This window comes from Netta rufina, assembly GCF_964035555.1.
Source record: "Netta rufina genome assembly, chromosome: Z".
NCBI classification, from domain to species: Eukaryota; Metazoa; Chordata; class Aves; order Anseriformes; family Anatidae; genus Netta; species Netta rufina.
In genome coordinates, this window is record NC_140126.1 from 67,042,206 (window position 1) to 67,058,923 (window position 16,718).

General features: G+C 37.5%; 1 protein-coding gene across 1 annotated transcript; it reads left to right on the forward strand.

The window, feature by feature from the left end:
• The first annotated feature begins 290 nt into the window (after window positions 1–290).
• Window positions 291–16,364, forward strand: C9orf72 (C9orf72-SMCR8 complex subunit). Its single transcript, XM_084305803.1, has 10 exons — window positions 291–339; window positions 1,197–1,682; window positions 5,631–5,726; window positions 6,397–6,461; window positions 8,483–8,555; window positions 11,449–11,565; window positions 12,277–12,512; window positions 13,022–13,079; window positions 13,695–13,804; window positions 13,880–16,364. Exons 2-10 carry the CDS (start codon window positions 1,239–1,241, stop codon window positions 14,064–14,066), a joined length of 1,386 nt encoding a protein of 461 aa, XP_084161929.1. The 5' UTR covers window positions 291–339; window positions 1,197–1,238; the 3' UTR covers window positions 14,067–16,364.
• The last annotated feature ends 354 nt before the right edge of the window (window positions 16,365–16,718 follow it).

A 16,718-nucleotide genomic window follows, 5' to 3' on the forward strand; every position in this document is an offset into this window, starting at 1 on the left:
AAACCTCCTTCCCCAGCCACGTACACCCGAGGCTTCCTTCACAAGCAACACCTTCTCCCCTTGTTTTCTACACCAGACGTGGGTTTGTTTGTTTATTTGATTGTTTATTTTGCAGCCGGTGACAGTGCCAAACCACCGGGCAGCGCGACAACTGCCTGAACCCGCCGCCCTCCCCGCGCCTGCGGGGCGGGCACTGCGCAGCTCCTCCCACCGCCATCTTGTCGCCGCGGCGCCGCCATTTCGCCGCGCCGCACAGGGGCGGCTCCAAGGGGGAGGGGGGGGGAGGGTGCCGGCGGCGCGCATGCGCGTCGCGGCGGAGGCCGGTCGATGGGCGCGCAGGTGAGGCGAGGCAGGCAGGGCGGGTGGGAGGCGGGCGGCGGGGGCGGTTGCGCGTCGCGGCCCCGGAGCGATTTTGGGAGCGCTGAGGAGCCGGGTCTTGGGGGTGTGGGTCCTGCCCGAAGGCAAAACCAGCGCCTGGGCGGTGCTCAGGCTGCCCTCGGGGCGGGGGCTAACCTGGTTCTGTCGGGCCTGGGGGTGCGGTGCCCGCCGTGAGGTGCGCATGGAGGGGCGCGGTGTGGGGGTGTCACGGCTGGCACCCTGAGGCGCCTGGTGCTGGCCCTCGGAGCAGCGCCTGTGTTGTGGCAGCCGCCTGTCCTGGGCCGAGCGCGCTCACCAGCCCCCTTTCTGCTGTATTTATCATCCCCCAAGCCCTCGGGGTGGGGAAGCAGCGGGGCTGTTGGCAGCTGCCAGGGCACGCGCCCAGGAGGTTGTGGCTGAGGAACACGAGGCGTCTTCCATCCACACACACCGCACAGTGCTCGAGGACTCGCCTGGTGTCCCTGCCACCAGCGTGCCACCCGCAGGTGAAGGTCCCAGCCACCCGTAGGTGAAGGCGGTGTTTACCATGCAGAGTCCCCAGGTTGGGTGTTGTGCAGGCTGGTCATACTTGTGCAGTGAGTAAAGGGCACCCCGAGGTCTGACACATCTGTCACGCGTGCTCCGTTGCTGCACGCGTGTGGGTTTCCTTTGTGAACGTAGTCTACAGTGGAATCTCAGGTGTAAAAAGTCAGAGCTGTCTCTTAAAGTCGTATTTGGAAACGCAACAAAAAGTGGTCATAATGAGTAGTGCTCTAATTAATGAGCAGTGCTCTAGTTACTTTTTTTTTTCTTTTTTCTCCAAAACCTTTGTTATTTAGGTCATGTAAGCGTTTCAGTGATACGCAAGAGAGGAAGCAGTCATGTCAGCTCTTTGTCCACCGCCATCTCCCGCAGTGGCCAAAACAGAGATCGCTTTGAATGGCGAGTCACCATTGTTAGCTGCCACTTTTGCTTACTGGGACAACATTCTTGGCCCCCGAGTGCGGCATATCTGGGCCCCAAAGACAGACCAGGTGCTTCTCAGTGATGGTGAAATAACCTTCCTTGCTAACCACACCCTGAACGGAGAAATACTTCGAAATGCAGAAAGCGGTGCGATAGATGTGAAGTTCTTTGTCTTGGCAGAAAAAAGGGTTATAATTGTTTCTTTAATCTTTGATGGAAACTGGAACGGAGACAGAAGCACATACGGACTGTCAATCATACTTCCACAAAGCGAACTTGGCTTTTACCTACCTCTTCACAGAGTGTGCGTGGATAGGTTAACGCATATTATAAGGAAAGGAAGAATATGGATGCATAAGGTAGGTTTGTTGTTCATTCCTAAAAATAGTTGTCTTGAGCAAAACCAAGAATGAAGATTTTGTGACACCTTTTATGTTGACACAGGAACTTGGAGGAGGCTGACCTCTCTACAAGGATAGGATTTTGAAGTTAGAAAGTTATCCATATGTCACCAGATTTGAGGCTGGGGTTTTTAGCCACATGATTTGCCCTGGGAATATTATAGAAGGGTATACAAGGCTATTTAGTTAAATTAGCTGTCCTGTAAAGTTTTTCGTCTTTCTGAATTTAAGTCATTGCTTTTAACTGTGTTAATTACTGTATTTAACCAAGGTAGAATTGTAAATGTACTGCTTCACATTTTATTTATTTATTTATTTATTTATTTATTTTGCTGTTGAGGTTCAAAACAGGAACTGATGGAATTAATACTGTCATCATATGTATTGTAGTCACATTTTATTTATCAAAAAAGGGTATCAGCAAACTGTTTGGCAGGTGTTAAATTGCATTAAACTGATGGGAGAACAAAGAAAATACAGCTACTTGAGTCCAAATATTGCTGCTTTTGAATCTGAAAAATTGAAAAAATAGTAAAATTTTTGAAGAGTTGCAGCTCTTTATTTTGGGTACCTTATGAGTGTTTCCTTATGCAAATGAAATTATTACGTATTTTTGTTAAAAGTCAATAGCATTCTAGTAATAAAAACACACTCTGTTGTCTTCACGGAGTACAACTTGTCTTAGAGCAATACATTGCATGTCAGCTGTAATGTGTGTGGTGATGCATGGTTGTTCCATCATGTTTCTGTTCCTCTTCTGAGACCTCTAGTCAACATATTTTAAACTTCCTTTTTAAGTGTTCTAATTAAGATTCCAAAAATAAGAAGTTGACATAAATTTTGCATTGTCATTTCCTTTTTGTTGCACTTAACAGTGTCCATTGATGGTTGGCAGTGTCTTCTTTCATGTTTGCTCTTGATAATCTAGTGTTTATTTTTTTTGGAGTAAAGTTAGGACATAAATTTTCATTTTCAATAGAGTAGAAAGCAATGGTACGTTCCTAATTCCTAAAATAAATTGTTCACTGGATGTTAGTACTTTTGACACAAGCGAATGCTACCTCACACTCTTGATTACATTGTTTCTCTGTCATTTAGTGTTTTCTCCACTGATGTCTTATGTGAATGGTCAAATAAGAATTGTCTGTTATTGTTAAATACTGTATGTCTTCACTCTTTTTTTGACATTGACCCATATCAATCTGTTTCTGCAGTAAAAATGGCCCTCAAGTGGCTTTGAGAATGACAAAATGTTTTCTTGTAGTTCCCTCTGAAACTAGTCATGAAGTTCTTACGTTTTTTTCAGGTGATCTTGAAATAGCTAGGTCAACTAAATCAGTCACAACAACTCAAGGTTCTAAAAGAGACATTTATTGTCTTTTTTTTTATTATTACTTTTCTTCTTTGGAGGAAAAGTGTGCCTGCATGTAACTGCATATCTGCAGACTTACCTAGAAGATAATAAACTGCATTAAAAGTGTAAATTAAAATTTAGGTATGAGTTGTAGAATTACAGTATTGAATAAAAACAGGCCCAAATACTATAGTTTGCTGTTTGAGGCAGTTCAGCAGCTATGGCTACAACAGCGTACAAAAGGTTGAAATAGCATCTGAGAGGAACTATGCATCTCTTCTGGCATTTCTAATGGGTGTTGTGATTATCAGCTGTCACAACTTATGTTCAGAGAGAAGAAACTGAACTCAAGGACTAGGAGAAACATGGAACAATGAATGCTGAGACTGGCAAAGACAAGCAACTCCAATCAAGTCTGCTATGTGAGATTAGAAACCCCAAATGTTTACCTAAATTTTATGGTCTGGGTGTTTGTCTAATAATTTGTAGCGGTTGTATTTCTAAAAAGAAGTGGCTTATGTCATTTGTTCAGCCTGGTCCTCATGAAGACTGACTTCTTTTGAAGCAAAAGATCTTCATTATCGAGTATGTCTTACTGAAGTCAAAGCTCAAGGTCCCCAAAGGAATAATCTGCCAAGTTCCAATGTTATTTTTCACTGATGCTTCTTTAAAGTGGTCAGATGAGTTTTACAGCTGTTTTAGGGCAATTAACTGTAGCTTGCTACCTATTCATCTGCTCAAAAAACATTATGTGGACTCTTCCCACTTGAGGTTGATCAGCTTCAAGCAATTCAGTCACAACCATTAAGAAGGCAACAACTACTTAGTGTATAGCAAAAGCTATCGTTATTTCTGTCTGCGTCTTTGATTTTTTTTTACATACTGTATCGATTGTTCTGGTGATTAAGGCTCAGCTTTTGATTAGTCTGTTTTGAGAACTTTGTACAGTCTTTTGTGCAGTGTTTTGCGTAGTTTGAGGTTTCATGTCTCCTGTACTTGTTTACAAAACAATGATTTAAAGACTTGTCATTGTCTCAAGATGTGGAAAAAAAAAAAGGTGAATACCTACCCTCCCCAGACATAATCTTCCTCATTCAAGAGATCTCATTTTTTCTCTGGTTGCATCAGGAACCATCAGTCTGTACCTTACCCATTTGAAATAGAAATGCATAAAGTGGAGTTCTGCACCATAGTCTGATCATATGGCATTTTCTTGGTCTGTAACGAAGAAAATGTTGTTCTTTTGTCATTGCCATCACACCCTCGTTTTGCTGCCACTCCTTCCCAAGCATGTGAGAGGTTTGATGGGGTGTTGATTTAATCTCAGGGAACATTGATCTGTTTAAAATGACATCGCTTCCTACCAATATCAGCTCTGTAAAAGAAAAAAGACTTGAACATCGAAATTTGAACCTGAGAAGCATGCCTCAACAGGGAAGAAATTGTTCCATATGACTGTTGTGTGCATACATATATAAACAAGTATTTAACTGCTTCTCTTGCTCAGGAGAGGCAAGAACATTTCCAGAAGATTGTCTTGGAAGGCACGGAGAGAATGGAGGATCAGGTAAGACCGTCTGGTTGATGCATATGGCCCACCACCACAAACCTGTTTGACTGGATCTGATGACTGTAGAAGTTGGTGCTGCTTCTTATTTTTGGGATCCAGGAAGATACTTTGGACTGGCTGGTGACCTGACATGCACAGGAGACAAACTTTATGAAGATAGGATGATGGAAGCTGTGAACAAATTGAAGGAAAATGTATTTCATCACTTTGTGGGAGAAGTGGAAATCTATGAAGAATATTACCTTTCAGAAAAGGGAATTCATTTACTTGAACTTGAAGCTCTGTAAAGGTAGTAGCTTCCTAGATTTATGCTCTCCTCCTGTCAAGGGTGGTCTTTCACTAGGCTGTTTTACAGAGACGTACAGAGTCTGTTGTGCTGAAATGTGATGGTAGACTTAATGCATAAGATTGTGAAAAGACTTCAGTTTCTGAAACTGCAAATACAAATTTGTGGCTTTGGTTTTCTTGTGAAGAGATGAAATCAGATAAATCATAAATAATTTCACGTGTTGATAAATAATAGCCTGATTTCGTTTTCCTGTCATCAAAATGTCAGATTTCGGATCTATAAATGTACAATAGTAATTGTTTGTTATACGATATGATCAGATTATCTCATTCCAAATATGTCTTGTGTGGGCAGATCAAACTGATTGGGAAAATTAGCACAGGACCCTGAAAACGTATTTTAGACATGATGTTGAAAAGTGAAATGCATGTTTCCAGTTCATAATGAACGATCAGCAAAACCAAAGAAGACTGTGTATCAGTTGACACCCACAACCACACTTTGAAACAATAGGAAGTTAAAGATGCTTTGCATGTAATTTGATTTTAAAGATGTTTTTGCATGTTAGAGGTTGGAGCAGATGATCTTAGAGGTCTTTTCCGACCTATATGATTCTATAATTCGATAATACTGCAAGTTTATGTTATTAGTAATTTCTCATACTGCACTTCAAGCATTTTATTTATTGCACAGGGCCAGAGCATCATTCCAATGCTGACAGGAGAAGTCATTCCTGTAATGGAGCTCCTTTCATCTATGAAATCACACAGTGTTCCAGAAGAAATAGATGTAAGTCCCTATGTCCTTTGTGTTCTGAATAAGAGAAAGACACCACCAATCTAATTTGCTGCTCTCTGGCAGGAAAAAAAAAAAAAAAAAAAAAAACGAAAACCAGTTGTCATAAATTCCTGTATGCTTCTGCTGTTTCGCATCAAGTTCTCCTAAATGCTGTAGGGAATGGTATAACAGTTTTAGTTTGGTAAATGCTAACAGTACTAGCAGTGCTTTTTATGGTTAGCACTTAGCAAAATGGACTGCCTGGGGTGACATGCTTCCGAAGAGCCATGTGGAAAGGCTATTTGATGAAAAACAAATGGGGAGGTAGATGGCTTTAATGTTGGTATCTGTTCCAATGTAGTATAGTGTTCTTATGAAAAAAGTAGGAATGATTTCACGTGGACTAGGTTAAAGTATTCTGGACAAGACTTTAAGAAAAAACACTGGGAGGGATCTTATTGTTACTGCTGGTGGGGGAGAAATAATAATAATAATTGAGTGACTTTCTTATTTTCAAAATGCTTTGGGTAAGTGACAAGGTCTTTTTAAGGTTGTTCTTTTCTGGCAGTCTTACAATGTACCTTAAATGGATCCCAAACAGTTCCCACCTATCAAAAAACAAAATCACTTCATTCTAAGGTGATCTTTTTCTAACCTTTGTTTATGTTTATCTGCATTTCAGATAAGTGAGACAGTACTAAATGATGATGACATTGGGGATAGTTGCCATGAAGGATTTCTTCTCAAGTATGAATTTCTGTTTTGACTTATGCTGTAGTAAAATTGATTAAACTTGTGTGAGTGTACACGTATCTGTATGTGCACGTCAACGTGTGCTATAATAGCTTTTTTCATAGGAGGGGGTAAATTGTTTGACTTCTTGACTTCTCCAGAATTTCTTAGACAAAAATCTCAGTAAGTTGTTCTTAAAAGAATGGTTCTGGGCTAGTAGCTGCAGCTGTTCGACTGTGTTGTCAGTCATTTGCTTGAAAATAGAATTCCTATCAAATACAATTTTTGCTTGACACTTTTTCTCTGAAGTTCTAAGTCAAAGTCTAACGTCTTTATGAATTAACCAAAACACTGAGTCATGCCTAATGCGTTAATTATGAATAAAAGTATTAATGGCATGGCATGTGGAGTGCCTATTATTAAATTATCCATTTTTATTTTCTCCCCCCATTTCTGCTGCATAAGTGGAAATAGTTGCACTTCGGAGCAACTTGGCCTCTTCATATGGAAAAGCATATTTTAACCGGTGTTGTGTTTCAGAACATCTCCTATATAACAGCATTTAGTGCTAAAGAGTTTGTAGTCTATTTAAACAGCATCACATTTAATAATTCTTCACAATAATGTTTTATTCACTTTTCTGGAGAATTTAGGATTTCTTTGTGTTTTCAGACTTACAACGCAATCTTTCAAGAAAAAAATGAAGTGCATATTAGGGAATGAGTTATTGTTAATAACTGAAGCTACTGATTAGTGAGCTATTCTCATTTGTAAATTTTGGGGGCGTATAATAGACTGCAGGGATAACAAAGGGTATCAGTTCTCTCTTTGTGCTACTACTTCTTCATGGAAATTTTGTGCAGACAAAGAAAGAATCACGATTTGTGTGATTGGCTGAAATGTCTGCTTGTCTGCTTTTTAGAGGGAAGCAAAGCTTGTCTGCTCATCTAGGTTCAGATTTTGAGTCTTGAATGTGGTGTTGGAATGGATTTCTATGTCATTGGATAAGAACTGGATTAAGCAAAATGAACTGCCATTTTAACAATACCAACTTGTAAAATAAACTCATAGTTTCTTAGTAACTTCTAAATGAAACAAAACTTCTGATTTTGTCCCAAAGGAAGAATTCAAGTGACCTTAAATCCAACTTAAAATTGGTAAGATAAATAGTAATGAGTCCAGTATAAAGCCCATCTCCTGGACTTCAGAGTCTGAGTGTAGCTGTTCCAGTCCTTATCAGTTAGAAGTGCTTATTAGAACTGGTCAATCACCATACGAGGCATCCTTCAGTAAGATAACATAATTGTGCTTCCATATATCAATAGGTATTGGAGAAAACTATCTAGTGGTATCTTGACTTTTTGAAACTGGGGGCCAGCTATGGGTTTGAGAAGGTGAGGCACAAGGAGAGGGTGAAGAAAGGAACCTGAGAAGACGTTTGCTAGGGATAGGTTAAGAGTTACCATGGTTTGTCCAGGTGTACTTACTGCACCCTCCAAACTTAAGATAAACTAAATCATGGCTTTGCTGATGGCGGCTCATGAGACAAGATCACCCATCTCTCAGCTTGCCTGGCTGTATTCCAAGGGACTGGAATATGAAGTGCCCTTACCCTTGTAGTTGCCAAATTAGTAGTTTACCTGCCAGGTCTCCCAAAACTAGCTTCTGATCCACAGTTGTGTCAAAATAATGAGAACAGGTCATCTTTCAAGACACTTTCAGATCCTTCATTATTAATGCTTCTGTTGCTTTAGATGATATTTTTTTAATTGATTTTGTGATACAGTGATACAGTAATGATTTGTATTTGCTCTGTAAGTGGTGTTTGGAGGTTCTGTCTGGCAGTCTTTTTATTCACCAAACTGCAAATACAGATACTGCTGAACTTTGGATTTCAGCAGTACCCACGTATGTGAGGGCTATGCTATAGACTTGTAGTATAACTTCCAGCCCTTAATTCTTATTGTAAAGATGATAATGGTTTTATTTGAAAAGTCTGATTAAATTTATTAACCTATGTTTGTTTTTATTTGCAGTGCAATTAGTTCACATCTGCAGACCTGTGGTTGTTCTGTAGTTGTAGGAAGCAGTGCAGAAAAAGTTAATAAGGTAACACAGTTCTTAATAAATGAAACTTAAATGCCAATTACAAGCAGTGTTAGTGTGTTATTTGAAAAAAAAGGTTTTTTATATAAACATGCTTTAGGTTGGAGAAGGAGAGGATATTGTCTGGTTATATTCTGTTGATTGTTCTAGCAGTTAATAATTCTGCCAGAAAATTGCCTTATCAGTTGTATTCTGAAAACCACAAGAAAACCAGTGAGTTTAATGTAATTGATACTGTTATACATAAGTTCTAATTGAGTCTGAGCTTCTAAAGTAAGTTTTGCTAGCTAAAATGTGCTATCTGAACAGATTACAGCTGACTGTAGCTGTAACCGGTTCCAGAAGAACCAGAGAAGCAAAATACAGATATAAACACCTAAAATTGAGTACTGTAACAAACCAAAAAAAAAAAACCAACTCAGTGTGTCAGCAAACTTGCTGGAGCACGTGCAGAATTTATCAGTAGGTATGATACTTAGGAGCCTTCAGGTCTAGATGATTAAAAAAAAAAAAAAAAAAAAAAAAAGCATTATCTGTTCTCTTAATAGAGAAAAGCAGAATGTATATATGTTCCAATGGTCTATGTGGAGGAAACAAGGTCACTTTTGGAATCAGTCATTTCAGAACAGGAACGTAATTACATTTTCTGGTAGACAGAATTTTTTGCCATGCTGTTTTCTTTTTGCCCATTATCAAATACTGTATTTGAACTGATACAAAATTATAACCTGCCCTGCTTTTTCTTTTTCTTTTTTTTTTTTTTTGTGTAAATGACGAGTTTCTTTATGCTTATTTTAAGCTGAGTATGTGAAGGAAAAATCAAATGAAGAAATGTTCCTTATTCAGAATTCTCCAAGTACTTTTTGTATGTGGTTTTTTGATTATACCAAACTGATTGCTTCAGATAAATTGAAAGCAATTCTTGGAAGAGATACATTTGTATTTACTTCCCATTGAAATATATCTTAAAGTATTTCTTTATAGCATTCTGCAATGTATTGGCATTTTGTTCAGAAAGGTTTGCCTTTGACTGGCATTTAATTAGGCTGTTATTCCATCCCTTCTAATAAAAGTGCTTGTTAGTTTTCAGTTAGGATATTCAGAGACAAATCATTGAAGAAAGTGTTATTTTCTTAGAGAGAAAATGTATTTCACTAAATCAATTGCCTCTCTATGTTCACAGTTGAGTCCTTTAATAAACCTCATTGATTCAGAATATCCCTGCAACTGGGAGTGAAAAGAAGGATTTTATAAAAATGTGCAATCCTACAGCTTTTTAGGTATTAGGCACCACTGCACTTAATGAGTATACCAGTACTGCTGTGAGGGTAAGGTTCTTTGTAGTTCCGTAGCACGATAAGTTTTCAATTTACACTGGGGTCTCTGTGCAATGCAGTAACAATAGTTCCCCATTCCAAGACCAGGACAAAGCTTCTACTGCAGTACATGTGGTGAAGCAGTATATTTAGGTAACTTCATTTTTTGATTGGAAATCTTTTATTCATGTTGGGGTTTTCTGTCTGACTTTCCTTTTAATAGTGTTGTAATAGGCATTGTGTTCTAGTTCATTTAGTAAGACTGAAGCCTTGCTTTGAAAAAAATAATTCTTGAAGTTGATGCTTTTTTGATATATGTGTTTATTGATAGCTTCAGTGTCAAATAAAATTAACGGTTAGCCTGTATTAATTATATAATATATACAATTGTATAATGTATATTTTACAGTATGCAGGGTTCTCTGCTGCAGTGAAACATACCTTCTTGTAAAAAGATTCAGAAAATGTAAGGCATCTTCAGCAAACCTGTGTTTCGAAATATGCTCTTCAGAACACTTTACAGGAATCTGGAGAAAGAATACATTGTTTTGTGTGTTTTTGGCAGTAGTGTTTAAGCACCTCTGATCAAATAAGTGATAAATGCTGGTGCTCAGTTAAAACAACTATGAGCAACAAGGGAACCTGAGAAAAGAAAAATCTCAGTCCTCAGAGGAAGTCAGTTAACCATAGTTAATACACATAATTTTAGTGATGTAGAATTTGCACATTACTAAGTTACGTGCAATACACTACTAAGCATTATAATTAATAAAGAGGCTTAGGTGTCTAAATGGTTATGAGTGTGTGTAACAATGTATTGATAAGTTGAGTACTTAAAAAAGCAGTCTAGAAGAATGTGAGTCTCAAGATCTATTCTGGACAAATTTACTTAAAATTGCGTAGGCTCTTATCAGTAGTGTGGCCATTGTGTTGTGGTGCTATGTTTTGAAGTAATTCCTTTTTTTATAGTATACCTTAGCTTTACTTAAAGTTAAATAAATAAATAAATAAAAACCACTACTGCAGGCAAAAACATTAGTCAGTAATGTATGTTTGACTACGAGACAAGAATATATATTTGCATTTGGACATGATTGCCTGCAGCAGTTGTAGCATAGAAGCTTAAAATAATAAAGTACCTTTGTTGCTTTTAATGGAGAGTTTGAGCAAATTAATGAGGAAATAAGCATGGATGCTTATTTATAACATTAAATGTGCCTCATTGGAGACAATAGCTGACATTTCAATATGGAACAAGAGGCTTAAAAGGCTAGGAAATTAATCACAGCAACTTACGTTTATGTAATATGAAGAGGCATCAAAAGGCAAAAGTTTTTTTGTTCTACATAGTTGGCAAAAAATGTTGCCAAAAATTTAGGCTTTCCTTTTCATTTGACAAGAAATTGGACTTGCATGGCTTACATCTTAATTATTTAAGCATGTCACTATTCTCTGATGTTATGCAATTTTAGTTTTTTCTAGTAAGCAGGATGAAGTCAGAAATTGCATTTGAAGATCACTTAATTCCTTACATTTTCCTGTTTCGTTTTTTTTTTTTGAACCTGTCTTTTTTAATGCAGATTGTGAGAACATTGTGTCTGTTTCTTACACCATCAGAGCGGAAATGTTCCAGACTCTGTAGAAATGAGTCTTCTTTCAAATATGAGTCAGGGCTATTTGTTCAAGGCTTACTCAAAGTAAGTACACTTAGTAAAATTCTATTCTGTGTTTAAGAGCATTCTTCAGTATACGTGGATGTGTGCACATATGATAAGCACGTGCATAATTGTATTCATGTTTGAAGAAATATATCTTCACTTGAGTTCTTCTTGGTGCAAGAGCTGGCTTATGACTCCTTGCATGTTAAAATTCTAAGCCAGTCTTTTCTCTGACCCAGACATTTCTTGGGTTGAGTATTGATCAGAATTATTCCTATGCTTAATACAATAATAATAATATTTTGCCTTCTTGGGGCTAGAATTCAAGAAAGCATTCCGGTTCTGTGTCATCAGTAAAAGAGAACAGTCCATCAGTCCTATGGTTTCCAAGTTTATTAAAAGGGCTGTAGCAACTAGTGAAGGTAATTAGGAAAGTAATACTTCTTGCTCTAATGAGCAGTCTAAACTTCACAGATAAATATCATATTGAAATGTTAATGGATTCAAGAATCAGATGATGCAGTGGAGTACACAGGATACCTCAATACCTGTTTTCACCATTACATTAGCAGAATCATGCAGTATTGAGGACATTTGTCTGGTTACAGCTATGATTTCTTTCAAACAAAATGTGTCTACACAAATGGGATTTGAAATGTAGGCATGATGTTTTCCTATTGTTTTGTTCCAATTTGGTTTTGTTTTTTTCTAAGTAACTAGAAGAGTTTTGTTTTGTTTTGACTAAAACAGGATGCAACAGGAAGCTTTGTGTTGCCCTTCCGTCAAGTAATGTATGCTCCATATCCCACAACACATATAGATGTAGATGTCAATACAGTGAAGCAGATGCCCCCATGTCATGAACACATCTACAACCAACGTCGGTATATGAGGTCCGAGCTGACAGCATTTTGGAGAGCTAATTCAGATGAAGAAATGTCTCAAGATCCTATTATCCACACAGATGAGAGTTTCACACCTGATTTGTATGTACTTCCCTCCCAAGCGTCTTAAAATTACTTGATTTGAGATGAAAGAACAAGGTGTAAAGCATGCTTTCTAATACAAAAAGTACTGGAGGTTTTTTTTGTTTTTTTTTTTCTTGTAAGAAGCTTCTTCAGCTCTGGTGGTTGTATTTGTTCTGCAGAATTTAGGAGTTCTGTGAGTGTTTTTGTTGCATTAAGTGTTACTGAAATCCAGTGATACTGACAGTGTTATGGTAATTTTGTTGCCTGTTTTAAATAGCATATTCCAGAGCCAAGTGTACTTGGCAAGTCCCAGTGGCTTTTCAGGGTTTAATGCATTTCTCCTGAAAGTTCTGCTTAAAAGTTATATATTACCTTTAAGTAACACGATTATAATTCACTCAAATTTTGAATGCACTTTCAATTTCTGCCAAACCGTAAAAAGCAATAGTATTATGTGCACAGCTGCTGGACATAGCTGTCTCTTCATGTCATTACCTCACGTATTTGTTTGCTTTTTTTTTCTTTAGAAATGTCTTTCAAGATATCCTGCATCGAGATACATTAGTAAAAGCCTTTCTGGATCAGGTAATAATTGCTTTTTCAGAAAGAACAAGAGCTAGAGAACAGTATTTTGAACTCTTAGTAACAGGTAATTTAACGTGAATAGATGCTTTGTTGGTGTGGTACCTCTTTTTTCATACAAGTGCTGTGATTCTTTTCTGTATAGCTAGAGAAGGCATCAAGAACTGACCGTTTAAAATGTCTGTCTGGTAACAAATTATTTAAAAAAAAATGCTTAAGTGTCATTTGTAATAATACAGTACTGAACCTACTTCTTATATATGGAAAACAGTGCGTATTTTTGTTTGCTGTGTAAGAGTGTCTACAATTACAGTATTGAATAAACTACCTGAGATCCATTTCAGATCATTTTTAGAAGGGAAATAGTACTTTATCAAAATAAAATTAAAAAAAAAAAAAAGGTAGAAGTAGAAGTTTAAAGTTTAACACATTGCATCTGAGTGGCAAGAAAACTAAGAATGAATCTTGAGTATGCCTACAAATCTGCTGCTAATATGCTTGCTTTGATATAATTAGGAACACGTTACATGTGTATGCAATGTTTTTTTATATTACACATTCTTAAAATGATTCTTGAATTTCTGTATCTAGCTGATTTTCTCATATCATTTTTAACAGATCTTTCATCTAAAACCTGGCTTGTCTCTGAGGAGTACATTCCTTGCACAATTTCTACTAGTCCTTCACAGAAAAGCCTTAACTTTAATAAAATACATAGAGGATGACACGTAAGTGAACAGATCTAAAGCAGGCTTTGAGAAACTTTGTTCTTTTTTACAAACCCCCTTTTTATTTTCTTTCAGGCAAAAAGGAAAAAAGCCTTTTAAGTCTCTTCGTAGCTTAAAGATTGATCTTGACTTAACAGCAGAGGGCGATCTTAACATAATAATGGCTTTGGCTGAGAAGATTAAACCGGGTCTACACTCCTTCATCTTTGGGAGGCCGTTCTACACTAGCGTGCAGGAACGTGATATGCTAATGACATTTTAAAGCTCTTCACTGCTAATGTGTAATATCGCTGCCTTGCATGGCACTAAAAGAAGTCTCTCAGTGTGAACTTGTGACACTCATTGACCTGATTTAGAATGGATCAGTAGGAATCAAGTAACACTACAATCTGTCTGAAGCAGGAGGGGGTTGTATCAGAGGGAATATCAGCAGAGCAAGGAAAGCATGATTATAATGAATCCATCTCTTCTTTGTGCTTTTTTTTAACCGTAAAAATAAACGTTACCAGACGTTCCTTTGCCATATGGGCTCAGTAGGTAAATTTGAACGTGTTGTGTATGACAAAGGGAGGCACTTTTATCTTCTTTCCCCTCAGATTTCCTTCAAGTGTGTGTCTGTTTTTCCCCGTTCTGCTGTGTCAGTAAAGAAAACAATGAGTATGTCCTCTCTAATCAGGGAGGTCAGGGGATAGGAGCTTTTCCGGAGTTTCAAGGAGTTTTTAAATGTATTTGTTCTTATGTATATGGTACAATTCTGAAATATGCCTTCCTTTATCTCCCTTTTATACACTACTGGCTCCATTTGCAGCATTTAAAGATGTGGGGATTTTTTGTTTGTTTGTGGGTTTGTGTCTTTTGTTTGTTTTTAAATATGCTACACAGTGTTCATGTGGGCGAACTGTTGGCTAATAGCAGCATAAATAGCAGCACTCTGCACATGGGAACTGGGTCATTATTTAAGCTGCTTCATGCAAGTAAATGCCAACCAGGATACTCTGTCACAGATTGTTGGCTATCCTGCGGTTAAGTATTCAGTGATCCAGCATAATTGAGCTCTTTCAAAACACAAAGCAGGAAACCTGTATCATTCAGCAGCAGTTGTCTTTGTGTCTAAATTGCTTCTGCGTTGTCTATTGTCAGTTAGAATAAGGTTCAGATTAAAGTATTAGACCTTTCCAAAGAACACCAAGCTCATAGCCAAACTAAAAGATAAAAATAATTCTTTTTACTTTGCCATTAATGTATTTACTAATCCTTAATTCAGAGAGCAGCACAGTTATGAACTAGTATGATTCACTTTTTACTAAGTGAATTTAAGTCAATAATAGTGCCAATCTTTTTAGTTCATAGTTAGCACATGTTCAACTTTGTTTTACTTGAAAAGAATAAAACAGGGAGGTCCAAAAGCTCATCTGTTTGTGTGCCTCAACCTTTCTTTCTCAGTAACATGAAGAGAAGTGCAATGTCAAGTTAACCAGACCTATTTTTTTTGACGGTTCTGGCACATTTGGTGTGTTATATCGAAATCAGTGATACATCTGCACTGCATGATGTGTATTTATCTTTTTGGACAGAGGCAGGAATAGATTTGTTTCATGTTTTAGTGTAACCTCATAACTCTGTATTCCTCGTAAAGGAGATACACTTGTGATTTGAGAAGCTGCTGTTTCTTGTTGCTTAAACTGTTCATAGCAGTCCTTCATGAAGAGGTTTCTGTTTTCAAAATAGCTTTTTGGCATCTTCTTCATGCATAAGAGTTAATGACTCAGACCCAAAACTTCCTGAAATGTCCAATGCTCAGTTCTTAAAGGGAATGCCTTTTTTTTTTTTTTCCCCACGTGTCTGGAATTCCTTTATATTTCATGAAAAATAAAAAATTACAATTAAATATTCAAATCTTCTGAAACAGGTGGAACTTGGCCCCTACTGCATACCATTTTTTATGAATAAAAATCAGCTGTGTTACTGGATGATTATATTGTGTAGCCCTTACACAATGTAATGTAGTCCTGTAGCCTCTTTTTTGTGCTTTACATGTATGTTGGATTCCTGCAATGTGAGGTCAGCACTTCATCCAAAGAACTTGTCAGGCATACAGTGACATAAGTTACTTGTGCTGAAATTATTTTTGTTTTACTGACATTATCCTTTCATTTTGCGTTTTTAGTCAATTTATCCATCAGAAAAGAGCCCTTTGCTAAGTTTTACTCTCATGTCTAAGATTGTAGAAAAAAAAAATGTAATAAACACTTCTCAAACTTCTAATGTAGAAGTTGTGTTTGAGGTCTAAACAGCTTTAAATGTGCAGCTGAAATCACTTCATAGGCATTGCAAACTGAACACTGACACTACTAACAGTAAAGCTCTGTTTGTCTATGGAATGTGCTGTCACTTTGAAATGACTAAAAGCTGGAAACTTAATTGCTACCTTTGTTGCACAACTGTCACAAGTGCAGAATGTATAGTGAAGTAAGTTATTAAATGGATCTGCATGTTGTGTTGTAAATCTTGCTCAGGAAAAAAGTGTTCTAATAAAAGTCATGCAATTTTTTTTTTTATTTTAATTTCTGCTGATTTTTTTAATAGAATTTCTATATATTACGGGATCGTGATCCTTTCTCCTTTGAAATAAAGAAGAAATGTTCTTCCTTCTTGTTACATTAAAAATGTGTGTATTTGGGGCTGGTGAGTCTTAGAATGTCACTGGTGGACAATTGTGTTACTAACTCTGTGTCTGACTTGATTCGTTTCAAAACTGCGATTTTCTACAGGTCTCCCAACTTTGTTCTTTTATTTCTGTCGAGGACTCCTTCAGAGACCTAGCAAGTCATTTTGGAAGTGATGTGCTTAAATAAGAATCTAGCCTCTACTACTGAGAATTTATAAGTGTTTTTAGAAGTTCACTTCTTTCTAG

Bases quoted from the DNA above. Each gene is read 5' to 3' on its own strand.
- C9orf72 (XM_084305803.1), top strand. From the start codon at position 1,239: ATGTCAGCTCTTTGTCCACCGCCATCTCCCGCAGTGGCCAAAACAGAG. The intron at 5,727-6,396 runs GTAAGTCCCTAT...TCTGCATTTCAG, and splicing joins GTGTTCCAGAAGAAATAGAT to ATAAGTGAGACAGTACTAAA. The intron at 13,805-13,879 runs GTAAGTGAACAG...ATTTTCTTTCAG, and splicing joins AAATACATAGAGGATGACAC to GCAAAAAGGAAAAAAGCCTT.